The sequence below is a fragment of the Schistocerca serialis genome, chromosome 4 (assembly GCF_023864345.2).
Source record: "Schistocerca serialis cubense isolate TAMUIC-IGC-003099 chromosome 4, iqSchSeri2.2, whole genome shotgun sequence".
Lineage (NCBI taxonomy): Eukaryota > Metazoa > Arthropoda > Insecta > Orthoptera > Acrididae > Schistocerca > Schistocerca serialis.
In genome coordinates this window covers 886,113,909-886,130,150 of record NC_064641.1, presented here as the reverse complement: position 1 = coordinate 886,130,150, position 16,242 = coordinate 886,113,909, and the positions used below count along the sequence as shown (strand labels likewise).

Below are 16,242 nucleotides of genomic sequence, written 5' to 3'. Positions count from 1 at the left end.
TCTTTCTAATGGATTTTATTTTGCGCATTAAAAATGACATTTTCCCAACAAACAATGTAACAAATGGCACGTTTCACTTCCAGGGAGTGCCATTATTATGCAGTATCACATTGAAGAACTATGTGGGAATGCTTGTAATAGGGTTGCTTCAAATGAGAAAGCTACTAGTGCTTTCAAAAGTTTTGGTATATGGCCATAAAACGAAGATTTTTTAATGGAAGCGATTTTGTTCCTACTAATATCATGAAACATTCTGCGCTAAAAATGCCTATTGTAACCAGTGAAGAAAATGAAGATAGTCAACTGTCTGTTTCTCCACCAACAATTCTCTCTACACTAAACCAGAAACCAGGACCCTCTAAAGGCATATCTCCCACCACACCAAACTAGGACCTTCCCACCTACCCCCAAGGGACATTCAGCCCTCTCCAAACCTACAGAGAACTGGAGAGAAGAGGAAACACAAAAGAGCATGGTCTCAAATATTAATAAGTTCGCCTTTTAAAAAATCTCTGGTAGAGGAAAAGTCATTCAAAAAGAACGATTGCAAAAGGTAGATCCAGAAGAAGAACCAACTAATGACAACAGCTGAGAAGACTCTAATGGAGAGAAGTACACAGGTCCTTCAGCAGCAGACGAGTTAATGCATGACCAGTGGCATGAACATTGTACTGATTACAGGGGCTATGTTACACATTTTTACATTAGTTGAAGTGCCTAAAAAGCTGTGTTCATTTCAGTAATATGATCATTCCATCGAAAAAGTGTTTGTAATTTGGACAGTGAGATTTATTTAAGTAAGAAAACATTTGCAAATGTGTACTCTTGTATATCATGGTTGTGTAATCTTATATCATAGATCGTCCAAGAATAGGCATTTGCAGCGCTTTGCATTTGTAAATCATTAATGTGCTATTTATGCATATAAATTAATTTTAATTTTGAAAATTGTGCATTAGATAACAGCTGATAGTCTGTATTAGTTTCATATAAATATCTCTTAAGACTATGGCACAACAAAATAAAATTTAAAAAGTGCGTATTAAGAGCACAAACGAAGTTGATACTCGGTGCAGTGGCTGATGGCAGTGACTGTAAATGGAAATGCTTTCACAGTTGCTCCCATCTGCCATCACACTGAATGTCAACTTAGTTTGCGTGAGTAGTACTCTTGCCAACCTTTCCCTTATGTTCATGTTTGTATGCATTTGTTTTGTGAACGTTTTCCTGTGTATGTCTACATATAGATGTACATCTATATACATAACATCTATGCATACATATGGATACATCTATATGTGCATGTGTATATTTGTATGTAATGCAAGTTGCCATGACCACAACAATACACAAATAGTATACTTTTTGGCCACAGGGACACAAAAGTGACAGTCTGTAGCCAGTTTTAATTTGAAGGAGCACATACTATATTTCGTCATGGTGGAGGTGAAATAAACAAGAATGCATCTACTTTGTTAGCAATGGATGAAATTTGTTTGTTTTTCGTCTGAAATGTGGACTATAGTATGGAAGTTGTCATCTAAAGGAGTACAGCTGTAATTGTATTCACTGCACCACTTAATTTTCATCTTACACCCTCCAAGGTCTCACAAAGCACAGCATCCTTAGAGGCAATCTGATCCTATCAGTCAGTCTTTTCGCTGTGTCAGTGCCACTTTACAACAGCAGTATCATACACTCGACTTGTGTGCTAAGCTGGGACTAGTCTTACCCCGCTGCGCACTTCAGTAAGGAAGGAGTCGAGGAACAGAAAGTGGCCGCAGTGCCTCCATCTTCAGATCCGTCATACTCGCGAGACTGCAGTGCGAGCGGAGGAACCCGGTATAACACTGAATTAACCGCGGCACCTTTATTTCTAATGAATGCAACCCTCAACGCTATACTAGTACTCTCTGTGTTTCTGATTTCTGGCACCAGTGTCACTTTAGACATAATGTCTAAGGAACTGGTTCAAATGCAGAGTAAAGTTAACAAACCGTAAGGTGAATACTTCGGAAACAATAAAACGATTCATACCAAAATATTTTTATTATTGTTTTGAGTGAACAGCAGACAAGCTAACTTTTTAATTTGCACACACGGTTTGGGTAGGAGTAGGGCGGCGCGTCACTTCTGGTGCGTCTTGTCCCAGGTGTCCTTGGCCTTGTAGCCGGTGACGTAGCCCGAGGTGTCGGCGATGTCCTCGCGGCCCTCGATGCCTCGGCCGCGGCCGCTCTCGTCGAAGCGCTGCTTGTGGCTGCCCGTGTACTTGGACGTGTCCGTCAGCCGCTCCGTCGCCGCCGCCGCCACGCCTGTCTTCAGCGCTTGCTGCAACACACACATCCTGCACGCTAACAGTTTCTTTTTCCCTTCATTGTACTTTCATTGAGCTGGTAGAAATGCAAGCTGCTGCTACCCATGCTTAGGCAATTACGAGGGGCATTCAATAAGTAAGCCGGCCGGTGTGGCCGAGCGGTTCTAGGCGCTACAGTCTGGAACCGCGCGACCGCTACGTTCGCAGGTTCGAATGCCTCGGGCATGGATGTGTGTGATGTCCTTAGGTTAGTTAGGTTTAAGTAGTTCTAAGTTGTAGGGGACTGATGACCTCATTTTTTCAAAAAGTAATGCAACACCTTTTTTCTGATAACACGTTGGTTTTATTCTGGATTCCAATACACCATATTACTCCCCACTCTTTTCGCTACAAAACCCTATTTTTCAACATAATCTCCATTCAATACCACGGCCTTACCCCATCTTACTGGGAGAGACTGCGTGCCTGTATGGTACCTCTCTACTAGATGACGTCGGAGATATCGTACTAAACTCCCCATCATCCACGTACAGCCTCTCGCAGAGTACATCATTCACTGGGCCAAACAGATGGATGTCGGAAGGTGCGAGATTCAGGCTGCAGGGCGGATGAAGAACAACAGTCCAGTGAAGTTTTCTGAGCTCGTCTGGGGTCTGTAGAGTGGTAATAGGCCTTGCCTTGTCACAGAGAAGGAGAGTTTGTTTGCATTTTTGTGGCAATGAATACGCTGAAGTTTTTTCTTCAATTTCCTGGAGCTAGCTCGATACACTACAGAGTCGATCGTTGCACCATGAGGGAGGACGTCAAACAGAATAGCTCCTTCAGTGTCCTAGAAGACCGTCGCAATGACTTTAACAACAGAGGATATGGCTTTGAATTATTTTCTTCAGAAGAGCGATCGTGTGGCGCCACTCCACGGATTGCAGTTTTGTTTCCGGTTCGAAGTGATTAAGCCACGTTTCATCGCCTATGACGATGTTCGACAAAAATTTGCCACGATCAGCCTCGTAACACCGGAGTAATTTGGTACAGATGTTCCTTCATTGCTTTTTATGGTGTTCTATTAGACGGCGAGGAACCCAAGGGGATGACACATTTGACTACCCCAACTGGTGGACGAGTGTGTCAGCACTACCCACAGTGACAGCGAGGAATCTGACCGATCCATCGATCACCTCCAGTGACGTGCTTCTGTTCACTGCAAAGTCTCCGTAGACATTCGTAGGCGCCTATGAATATCTGTGATGCTCTGATTTTCCACCAAACGAAACTCAGTGATAGCACTGTGCTTGGAACACCGCTCGGTTACAGACGCCACTTTAAACGCTACGTATAGTATCGCCACCAAATGGAACATCATGAAACTATAGGAGCTGAAACAGGAATATTCGACGATGTTCCACAACAAATTCTGCATTTTTTTCAGCAGAAATTGGCCGAGAAAAAAATTTATTGCATTACTTATTGATAGTCCCTCATATATTAGTACAGTTATACCCGCTGGCGATTAAAATTACAACATAAGTAAGGAGAGCGAATATCGAAATTGCATTTATTGTGCTTATACAGTAATACAGTACAGTATACCCCTTTCAGCCTAAGAGTTGCGCAGAGAAACTACCTTAATATTTTCGCTTTGTGCCTACTAAAATGCTCCTTTCTCACTGTATCCATAGTGACATGATCGATCCGTGCAGTTGTCTTGCGGCAAAGCAGGAACTATTAGCTATAAGCAGATGCCGCCCTACTTTAAACAAATAAAACTCAAGATTAAATTCACTGGTTTTTTGTAGTAATCGTGTTTTTGAAATTAAGGAAAGACTTTTTCTATTTTATATGATCAGCAGTATTGACAGTTTCTAAATATTAGATAATATTAAGTATACAAAAAGTTTTACTAAGGAACGCTTACATTTATGTCAGTGGTTTCAATCGAACCGACTGTGCCACCTCCTTTAGTGTGCTGATGACGCCGCTTTCCTCGCCCTCTGCCCTATACTCCCCTAACGATCCCTCCAAATCCACTTCAATCAGTTTACCCCCTGATGTCACCAATGGCTCCCTAAAATCAACACCTCCAAAACGCAGCCAATAATTATGTGACGAACCACCCGCACCTTCTGCCTCCATGACTTCTACCTTACCATGTACAACCGTCCTATCCAGTTAACTAACACACTAAAATATCTTGTACAACCCTCAAACGGCAACTAACGTGGAAACCCAACCTAGTAACCACCCAACAGAAAGCCCACAGTAGACTAAAACTACTAACAGGCTGAACTTGCAGATTGTACACCACTCCACAGTTCTCCACATCTGCAAAATCCCGATCCGACTCAACCTCTGCTAATGCAGATCTTGCATGGATATCTACCTCACCAAAGTTCTACAAGTTCCTCCAGAGCCTCAAATGGCTCTGAGCACTATGGGACTTAACATCTATGGTCATCATTCCCCTAGAACTTAGAACTACTTAAACCTAACTAACCTAAGGACGTCACACAACACCCAGTCATCACGAGGCAGAGAAAATCCCAGACCCCACCGGGAATCGAACCCGGGAACCCGGGCGCGCCAGAGCCTCAAACCCTATCCACTCTGCCTCGCTTTCTGCATCCGTTTACCAACCCCCACATGGATCTTGTACCATCTAAAAAATTCCCACCCCTCCTCACTCACATTGAACACCTCGAGCACAACTCCTATACTATCTGTAAATTAGATTCCAATAATCCACAGCCTTGCCTCTCATGATCAACCTCAGTATGCTGCCATGCCTTCACAAACACGTCCCTTCGTCCCTACATCTACATACACTCCGCATCCTATCACAATGCAACACCAACTCCCTCTCCAACACAAGGAGATCCACCTCGATATTTATCCTGCCTACCAACTTTAACCATTCCCCACCTATCTGACATCACAACAGGGCTTCCCTCTCCTTTCTCCTCTCCACCTACCCTTGTCCCTTTCTTCTTGTACCAACTACCCTTCCCACGCAACAAGACTCCTCCTTACCCACCATCCTTCCCACCATCTGTGTTCCCACTATCTGCTTCACCTCCTACCTATCATCTGCATAGTTTCCCTACTTGACACATCTCCATCTCTTTACCTGCACCCTGCAATCTCTATGGATCATATTCTCTCCTCTTACAACACAACTCACCCTGTGAAAGTCCTTCAGTTATTAAGTGAAAGTGCAGTGCTCCAGTGCTTTTTTCACAAAAGAATAACACCTCATGACAATTGTGTTTTTTAAATCTCTGTACAATGTCCTGTCCGATTGATTGACTAACTGACTCATCCTTGCCAAGCCCAAACCGCTAAGTATAGAAACTTGAAATTTCGAGATGATGTGGATTTTATACTGTAGGCGCCGTTTAAGAAGGGATTTTACGAAATTCCAACCCTAAGGGGATGAAATAGGGGATGAAGGGCTTTTTGAAAAATATTGCTATTAAGACTACTTTCAAGCTAGATCTACGAAAATGTGCATTGGGTTTCTCAGTCAGAAATAAAAGAAAACATGTGTCAGCATTTTTATTCCAATGTGGGTGAAATAGTGGATGAAAGTTTTTTTTTAAGTATGTCATTATTATATAACTACTAAAGTACTTTTACAGCTACATATATGAACACTGGTATTTGATTTCTCGGTTACAAATAAAAATAAGTTTTTTAGTGTTTTTGGAAATTGAACCCTCAAGGGGGTGAAATAGAGGATGAGATTTTTTATGAAAATGTTTTGTTATGAAAGCATTTTTAAAGCTAAATCTATGAAAATTTAAATTTGGCTTCTCAGTTAGAAATAAAAAAATTATTTCATTGTTTTCTGAAATTCAACCCCTATGGGGGTGAAATGGGAGATGAAAGTTTTTATGGAAATATTTTACTGTGCAAGCATTTTTAAGCTAAATCTATGAAATTTTGTATTTGGCATCTCTGTTAGAAATAAAACATATGCATGTAACTGGTTTTGGAAGTTCAATCTCTAACGGGGTAAAATAGGGGGTGAACCGTTTTATGAAAATATTTTATTGTTAAAGCATTTCTAAAGCTAGATCTTAGAAAATTAGTGCTTGGTTTCTCGGTTCGCAATGAAAGAATACACATTTCACTGTTTTTGGAAATTCAACCCCTAAGGGGGTCAAATAGGGTCAGACTGATGCACTTACTCATCACTGCCCACCCAAAACCGCTGAAGTTACGAAAGGGAGTGGATCTTATACTGTACGATCGCTTCAGAAGGAATTGTCCGAAATTCCACTCCTAAGGGGGTGAAATAGAGGATGAAAGGCTTTTTGAAAGTATGTCGGTATTGAGGGAATTTTAAAGTTAGAGCTTTGAAAACTGGTGTTTGGTTTCTCAGTCAGAAAATAAAAAATAAATGTTTCAGAATTTATGGAAATACAACCACTAAGAGGGTAAAATAATGGGTGAGAGATTTTTGAAAATAAATAATTACTATAGGCTACTAAAGGATTTTTAATGTTTACATCTACGGCAACTGATATTTGACTTCTCAGTTAGAAATAAAAAAAATACTTGTTTGAGTGTTTCTGGGAATTCAACCCCTAAGGGATCGAAATAGGGGATGAAACTATTTGATGAGATTAAAAAAATTTTAAAGCTAAATTTGGTTAGATATACAGAAATATTTGTTAGTGGATGAAAGTTGCTACGGAAATATCTTCACAAGCACGCAAAACGCATGATTACCAAAAACTTTAGACTCCAGCTACCAGAATCGCTTTTTGCTCAGAAGTAAATTCGGAAAAGATCATGCTTATATGGCCTTAATTAGCGCTAAAAGCTTAGAAGGTGTTGCAATTTGTGAAAAACATAGAAGTTCGATTGAATACAAACAAAAATTCTTTGCAGGTCATACAGTCTACATGAGTGAAGCAGCATTCATTTAGCTGGCTATATATATTTTTTGTCCTTTTATTTGTCCATCATTCATCTTTTTAATTTAAAAAGTAAACAGTTCCCATATTTTGTATAGTCTTTGTTATATCTTTATGAATACTCTTGGATGAAGAGCGGAGTATTGTATCGCTGACAGCCCACCCCCCTGGCCGCATAGGACTTGAGGGAGGAAATAACATAAAGAAAAAGAAGACGCACCATGTTGCGAATCTTTTTTATTTTTGAGATTAAGTATGTTGTGAATCTTTGAAAACATAACACATTACTGAATAACTTTATAAATCGGTGAAATTATTGTGAAATACTCATATATATATGTCGTTTTTAAATTATTGTGATATTTACTCGATGAAGTCGGTAAATAAAAAGGATAGATGGAAGCATAACTACTGTACAATCAACTGCCCAAAAATTGTCAAGGACTACAATGAAAATATGGAATTCGTTGGCTAAGCAGTAATACCGGGTGATCAAAAAGTCAGTATAAATGTGAAAACTTAATAAACCACGGAATAATGTAGATAGAGAGGTTAAAAATTGATACACGTGCTTGGAATGACATGGTGTTTTATTAGAACCAAAAGAAAAAAAAACGAACTTCACAAAGTGTCGGACAGATGGCGCTGGACAGCAAAACGTCAGTGACTGCGCATGACAATCGTGTATAAAAGGAGCTGTAATGAGAGAGAGAATTCCTCCTCAATGAAACCTTTCTTCAGCCCCACCACACCATACACACCTCGCCCTACCTCCTTCACCACTCTGACAATCACTTCCCGATAGCGCGTGGTGGAGTTGCCATTCGTCACCACCGCCAGATCCCAGTTCAGCTCCAACCTCTCCTTCCCGACCCCACCGAACACCTGATCCTTAGTCTCTTCTTCCCTGGCGTTAACATCATCTGCGCCGCCATCTATGTCTGCCCTAATGCCCCTATTCCTTTTGACTTCCTCTCCCACATTGACCATACCTTCCCCTCCTAAGTGATCGCCGCCGACCTCAACATCCATAATCGTTCTGCCACCCAGTTACGGCAGTGGCATCGGTTCCTCTCCTCCCTCCAAGGCGACCTCGTCCCCATTCCCCAGCACACCCGCCCCGAATCCAACTCCACTCCTGATGTCGTCCTCTCCTCCCCTAACCTCCTTGGCCGCATAACAGTGGATGTCCTGGACCCCATTGGTAGTGACCATTTCCCTGTCCTCCTCACAGTTTCAGACGGTCATCACCCCTGCCCCGACCCCCGTCATGACCCTACCCCAAAGTACGTCCATGATTATTCCCATGCTGACTGGAATGCCTACCGGGATACCCTACCCACCCAGGTCGATGGCCACCCCTTCACCTACCGCCACCTTGATGATATTACCCATGCTGCCTCCATTCTCCAGCAGACCCTGTCTGAGGCCGTGGAGGCCCACGTCCCTTCTGTCGCTATCCACCCTCACCGTCCTACCTTACACCCACAGGCCGTCCTCCTCGTCCGTGAATCCCGTCGCCTCTGCCGTGCCTTCTACCACACGTGTGAACCGGACACACTACGATGCCACCGGCAACTCCAGAGACACATCTGTAACTTGCTTGCGGCTAAGAAATGCCAGGACTGGCGACAGACATGCACCCGTTTAAACGCTACCCCTCCTATAAACTCGTCCAAGTACTGGTCAGCCTTCCACCGCCTTACGAGATCTAAGCCCCCCCCCCCCTACTATCCTCTCCTTCATGATAACTAACCCTTCCCTGACAACCTTAGTAAGGCCAATCACTTTGCCTCCTACCTCTCAGATGTATTTTCCATCCCCGGCGATCTCCAGTTCGATTACTCCCTCTTCCCGGATGTCCGTGATCGAACTGACACCTCTGTCCCTCCCCTCGCACCTGGTTTCCAGTACTTGGACAACATTGCACACACTGAACTCAATGCCCCTATCACTACACAGGATCTCATCGCTACACTCCACACGAAACGCAACACCGCTCCTGGTCACGATCGTGTCACCTATCGCCACCTTCGTGAAGCTCCTGCCTCTTTCGTCTCCACCCTGACCAGGCTCTACAATGTAGTCCTGTCCACCAGCTACTACCTCGACCTGTGGAAAACCTCCCATATCCTGATGTTTCTTAAACCCGGTAAACCGCCATCCACTGTCTCCTCCTACTACCCCATCAGCCTTACCTCGGTCTTCAGCAAGGTCCTGGAATCCATCCTCACCCAACGCATCCACCAGCATCTCCGCCAGTACTGCCTCCTTCTCGTTACCCTTTGTGGCTTTCTGCCGTCCTTCTCTCGATGACCTTCTCCTTAACCTCACTCATCTCCTCTCCGAACAGCTTAATTCCCGTCGCTCCACTATCTTCCTCTCCCTTGACCTTGAACGAGCCTATGACCGCATGTGGCATTCCGGTCTCCTCTTCAAGTTTTAAACCTTCGCCCTTCCTATTAACTATGTCCGTCTGATCGGCTCCTTTCTTTCCCAACGTCCTTCCTACGTCACCATCCACAACACGGATTCCTACACCTTTTTCCCCTCTGCCGCTGTGCCCCAAGGTTCCGTCCTCTCCCCTCTTCTGTACCTTTTGTATATGGCGGACATGCTGCCGCCTTCACCCCCCATCCACCTTCTCGAGTACGCCGATGATACCGCCTTCCTTGCCCTTACCCCCACCCTGCAGCGCTCCCAACACCTTCTCCAATCCCATCTTGACCGGTTCACCGCTTGGTGCAACCAGTGATTGCTTAAGGTCAATCCTTCCAAAACCCAGGCGATCATTGTAAGCAAAACCACTCCTTCCTTCCGTCTCCTCGATTTCTACATCACCATCTATGGCCGTCCTATCGCCCTCACCCCCACCCTAAAGTACCTTGGTGTCACCCTTGACCATCGTCTCTCCTGGACCCCCCCACCTCCGGACGATCCAAGCCAAGGCACGCTCCCGACTCTGTCTCCTCAAGCTCCTTTCCGGCCGTACTTGGAGTCTGGACCCCTCCACCATCCTCCATACCTATAATTCCCTCATTCGCCCTGTCCTTTGCTACGCCCACCCTGCCTAGATCTCTGCTCCCCCTACCTTTTACAAATCCCTTCAGATCCTAGAACGCCATGCTCTTTGCCTCGCCTATCGCATCTGTCTTCCCTCCCCCACGCGGATCCTGTACGATCTTATTCCCTTCCCCCACCTCCTCCTTTACCTCGAACGGATACGGATACTCTACACCTCCCGTAAACTCGATCCTCCTCACCCATTGGTCTCTCCCATCCTCTCCCACCCACGTCTGCTGCCGCACCTTTATTTCCACGTCCCACCTGCTCTCCATCTCTCCACTCTCCATACCCTCTCCCAAGGTGCCTTCCGCCAGCTCCCCCTCCCTGATGGTGCCCTCCTCCCCTCCATCTATCCCTCCTACCAACTTTGATTCTCCCTCCCTGTGTTTGTTGCTATGGGCACCCTCTCTCCCTCTTCCCTCCTTCCTCCCTTTCTCCCCACTCCTCCCCCGGGCTTCCCCTACCCCCATACCTCCATTCCTCCTCCCATCTCCTCTGCCATTGGCATCTTTGCTCTCCCCTCTCCCTCCCCCTTCTTCCCCTCTTGGCAGGTCCCCGGACTCACACACGCTATGTGGACATTCGCGCGCCAGATATCATCGCCACCAGTATCTCGTGTGTGTGCCATCGTGTTTGTGTTTAGTGTTCGCCGTCACGCTCCTCCGTTCACCGGTGCCGTCGAAGTCGTCAGTGTTTGTGCGTCGTGCCGACAGTTTTTAGTGTGGTTTTCGTCGAGTGTGACCGGCTTCGTGTTTTTTTATTCTGTGTCTAATGTTTTTGCCCACCATTTTGTTCAGTCTATGTGTCTTTTAATATTTTTCATTGTCAATCCTGAGGCTGAAGAGCGGCGTAGGATGCTGCTGCAAGCCCGCCTGGTGTACAGGTGTTTAAAATAACAATAAAGGAAAAAAAGAGAGAGAATCAGATGTGCCAGCAGTCGCGGCATGTTGACGTTACCTGAAAAGGCGCTTTTAGTGAAGCTGTATTATCAGAATGGGGAATGTGCTAGTTCACCGTTACGATCTTATCGCCATAGGAAGGGGATTCGAACGGGTAAAGGTCCGTTGACAAATGCAGCTGTGGCGAGAATGATTTCGATGTTCGAAGCCACGGGTTGTTTAGACGATAGACCCCGTAGTGGCCGACCGAGCACAAGGTGTAATGATGCTGAGACAGTTCAGGAAGAAATGGAGACTGCAGCAGTTTCGTCTATGCACGGGGAAGTCAGCGCTCGTGCAGTCTCACGTCGCACCGGCATTCCATACACTACTGTTTGGTTGGCACTGAGGCCTACCCTCCGATGCTATCCGTACAAAATCCATCGGCATCATGAACTGTTACCTGGTGATTTAGTGAAGCGGAGGGCATTTGCGGTGTGGGCGTTTCAAAAGATGGCGGAAGATGACGATTGGTTGAGTAACGTGTTGTGGATCGACGAAGCTCGTTTCACGCTCCGAGGGTCTGTCAACGCCCACAACTGCAGAATTAGGGCTACCGAAAATCCTAAAACTGAAAACTCCATTGCACGACGAGAAAGTCAAGGTATGGGTTGGATTTACCACATCTACCATTATCGGGCCGTTTTTCTTCGAGGAAATGAGTGATTCTGGTTTTGTAACTGCTACCGTGACGGGTGAGAGGTACGCCGATATGTTACAGAATCGCATCATCCCCAGCCTGGCTGATGAACACCTGCTGGAACGTACGTTGTTTATGCAGGATGGCGCTCCACCCCATATTGCTAGACGCGTGAAGGATCTCTTGCGCGCGTCGTTTAGTGATGATCGTGTGCTCAGCCGCCAGTTTCGTCATGCTTGGCCTCCCAGGTCCCCAGACTTCAGTCCGCGCGATTATTGGCTTTGGGGTTACCTGAAGTGGCAAGTGTATCGTGATCGACCTACATCTCTAGGGATGCTGAAAGACAACATCCGACGCCAATGCCTCGCCATAACTCCGGACATGCTTTACAGTGCTGTTCACAACATTATCCCTCGACTACAGCTATTGTTGAGCATTTCCTGTAAAGAACATCATCTTTGCTTTGTCTTACTTTGTTATGCTAATTATTACTATTCTGATCAGATGGAGCGCCATCTGTCGGACATTTTGTGAATTTTTGTATTTTTTTTTCTTCTAATAAAACCCCATGTCATTCCAAGCATGTGTGTCAATTTGTACCTCTCTGTCTACATTATTCCGTGATTTATTCAGTTTTCAAATGTATACTGACTTTTTGATCACCTGGTATTTTGGCAACATATGCCACTGACCGCCAAAGCAAGAAATGCAAGAAATAGTGACGCAGAATATTCTACCCTCCTTTGAGCAGATGGAACTCAGATAGCCCAAGAAATCACTTGAAGCCCTATCTTTCAAAGGCAGTGCATATGATACTGATAAAACAACACACGTGCCTGGGAAGAGCGCTTCTAAACGTTGTGCCCACTGCAGCAGCAAACAAAATCCTAAACGAATCAGAAGGACGTATTCCATGTGCAAAGTTCGATTTTTATGACGAAGGTGACCGAATGCTTTCAGCTACATCATAAATAGTGAAGCACTGAAAGGACTTTTTTTTACATGTTTGAAATGAAGGGTCGTCATAAAATTATATATTATGGAATCCGTTTTTGTGATTGTGGTCTCAATTCTGTTTATATTGCAATAATACTTTTGTTTGTCACATGGCTCATGTAATTAAAAATGTTCATTTGTCATTAAGAAAAGGTGACAATTTTTACGTACAGGTCTAATGAAGTTGGTATTGCTACAGTTGTTTCACACTGAAACAGTCAGTTTGTGCCCTAACGACACATAAAAATAAAAACAAATATTTTACTGCATTTCACCTGATTTAATTATATCGTGGCTCAAAGGGATACTACAAAGAATACGCCGGCCGCGGTGGTCTCGCGGTTCTAGGCGCTCAGTCCAGAACCGCGAGACTGCTACGGTCGCCGGTTCGAATCCTGCCTCGGGCATGTATGTGTGTGATGTCCTTAGGTTAGTTAGGTTTAAGTAGTTCTAAGTTCTAGGGGACTGATGACCACAGATGTTAAGTCCCATAGTGCTCAGAGCCATTTGAACCATTTGAACAAAGAATACGTGCTTTTATTTGTAGGTGACATGGGAGCATACAGGATGAGGAATTTAGTACTCAGAGCTGCCACCTCTTGGGGCAATAATGAGTCAGCCCGGCTGGCCATTACGGCGAAGTGTAGAACACATAGCGATTTTAGAGAAACGTAAATACGCAAGAGAAGTTCAAGAAGAAACAATCATAATTTTATCAGATTCACACTCAGTATTATCTAGTAAAGGGTCTTCCATTAAGGTATGATAAGAGAAGAACCATTACCACCAACGGTGACGCTACGGATCCACGTTACGCGAATTCCTGTGACAAGCACTTGAGGCCATAGATATTGGAAACATGTGATTCCAGCAGAACGGCGCTATGTGCTACTCAGCTGATGCTAAACTCGAGTTTTTGAGGGAGAAGTTTGGCGACAGGATCACTTGGAGACGTGGATCCGTGAAATGGCGCCACAGGAGTGTGATTTTTTCCTTTGGGGCAACATCAAATCCCGGATCTATGCTGACAAGCTACAAACTTTGGACCGTTTGGAGGCGAACATTCCTCAGGGTATCACTGACATAAAGTCACTGATGTTGGACAGAGTGATTGAGACGTGTTCGTCAGTATGTTCAAAGCCGTAGTGGATATTTGTCCAGAACATAAATACATGTCAAAGCTTCAAAATAAAGCACAATTTACTTTGATACAATGAGGGTTTTCTTTTTCAAATTTTAAAAAGTATCACTCTTAATTAACAGCATTTATACCCCATTATGAGGGCAGTTCAGGAACTTTCCCTCGTAATTAAGACGACCATCATGTTTTGGGTGAAGGCGAGCAGCGGAATACAGGGAAATGAAAAAGTAGATACTCGGGCCAAGGAAGCTGTGTACGTTGGTTCAGTGAAATATAATAAAGTGCCACCTGACGATCTTCTTCATACCACAGGCACTGTAATTAGGGCCTATGGAACGAAAACCTCCAACAGTCCGACGAAATTAAAGGGAGACACTATGCCAAAGTGGTACCTAATCTCTCATCGCGTCAGTGGTACCAAAGTTGCGGATGCAGTAGAAACCCCATAGTGGCAGTTGCACGACTTCGATTCAGTCATAGGAGATTTGTACAGTGGTACGAAGGGGTGCCATGAAAAATATACCAAAACACATAACTGGAGTGAATGAGGGGGTAGGGGTGTGTTTGAAGGTCACTTCTGTACGTTTTTCTGGAATAACTTTAAAACAGCCGCCTCTAGCTAAAATGTATCCCAGTGAAAAAGTAACCTAAATTAAATTTCCCGCAGAAAATGTCCTATTCATTTCTTCTCTAGGACTGATACTGCCGCATACTAAATAGATAATGAATGCTCTAGCACTCCTGTCAATTGTTGTTCAAAACAGCTGTTTTCGTAACAAAATCGCGAAAGGCTTTTTCTCTCGTCCATGTATGCTTCTTGGGGTGCTGAATCTGAATTTCATGAATGTTGCCTTTTAGGAGGTCGGATTCATGATAAAAAACTCAAAAACCTCAAAATCACCGGACTTTTTCCACTTCATAACTGGGTTCGTACGGCAACCAGTACGTGCGATACGAAAAATCAGCAGTCTTGGTTACGTTGTTAATACTGCAGCCAAGACTTCTTGCTCCTTCATAGCACCTTTTTCATTTTTCCCGTTTTTTTATATCTAAAACTGCGCGTTTTTTTTCGGAGATCACCATTCAGCACAAAATTAAATATATAAATTTTCCTATAAAATTCACTAGCCAGATTTGATTTTCTGACAGACGATATCGGCGGTAGAGTGCGCTGAAAAGCAGCGAGATTTTTGGCAATTCTGCGAAAACGTCAGAAACGGCCACTTCCACCCCCAACAACTCGAAAAATATACATGTTATCAGCAAAAGCATCTACACCACGTGAAAGAACATTAAATTTCCCACAAGAGACGTTAGTAACATTAAATTTTAAATTTTTTCGTAGGGGGGAGGGAGCAAAGTGAAAATTACGAAAAAATCTTCTGCGCCCTACAGTCAGACGAACTCGTCCATCTTTCATCGTCGATATACTTTCGGTGTATTGCGCTTAAAGGAGTTTGTTTTGATTGAATCGATGGGAAAACATGTTTGATGAAACATTAACAAATTTGCTACATATTGAGAACATGAGACTGAATAGAAATCTGTATGTAGTACATGTGTTATGAAATGAGTGAATGTCGAACACAGGATTGGGTCGTTACTTCGAGTAGGTTCTCTATGTGAAGAAGAAAGAAGGCATTTAGTGACAGAATGTGAATTCAAAAGACAGTTGGCCGCGCGGGGTAGCCGCGTTGTCTCAGTCGCCTTGTCACGATTCGTGCGGCTCCCCCCGTCGGAGTCCTCCATCGGGCATGGCTGTGTGTGTTGTCCATAGCGTAAGTCAGTTTAAGTTAGATTGAGTAGTGTGTAGGCTTAGGGACCGATGACCGCAGCGGTTTGGTCCAATAAGATCTTACCACAAATTTCCAGTTTCCAAAAGACAGTTTAGTTATATCAAATGGTTCAAATGGCTCTAAGCACTTAACATCTGAGGTCATCAGTTCCCTACACTTACAACTACTTAAAACTAACTAACCTAAGGACATCACACATACCCTTGCCCGAGGCAGGATTCGAACCTGCGCGGTTGCGGACTGAAGCGCCTAGAACCGCCGGCTTAGTCGTATCGTGAACTATCTAAGTATGAAGAAATTCCTGTACTGACGCCACCTGCACATTTTATTCACTCGTGTCCGTTTGGCTGTTGGTACTGGAAGGTCCAGGAGAGGGGTCTCGCGCACTGAAAGGTCCAGGCAAAGGGCCAGGGGCAGGAAAATGTCCAGGTTGAA

General features: G+C 44.3%; 1 protein-coding gene across 1 annotated transcript in view; it reads right to left on the bottom strand.

Annotated features, from left to right (window-relative positions):
• Nucleotides 1–2,065: 2,065 nt before the first annotated feature.
• LOC126473552 (tubulin polymerization-promoting protein homolog) overlaps nt 2,066–16,242 on the bottom strand; it is a 125,360-nt gene continuing 111,183 nt past the window's right edge. The window contains exon 4 of the mRNA XM_050100683.1: nt 2,066–2,328. Coding sequence (XP_049956640.1) covers nt 2,128–2,328 — 201 coding nt within the window. The 3' untranslated portion in view covers nt 2,066–2,127. The remainder of the gene's footprint in view (nt 2,329–16,242) is intronic.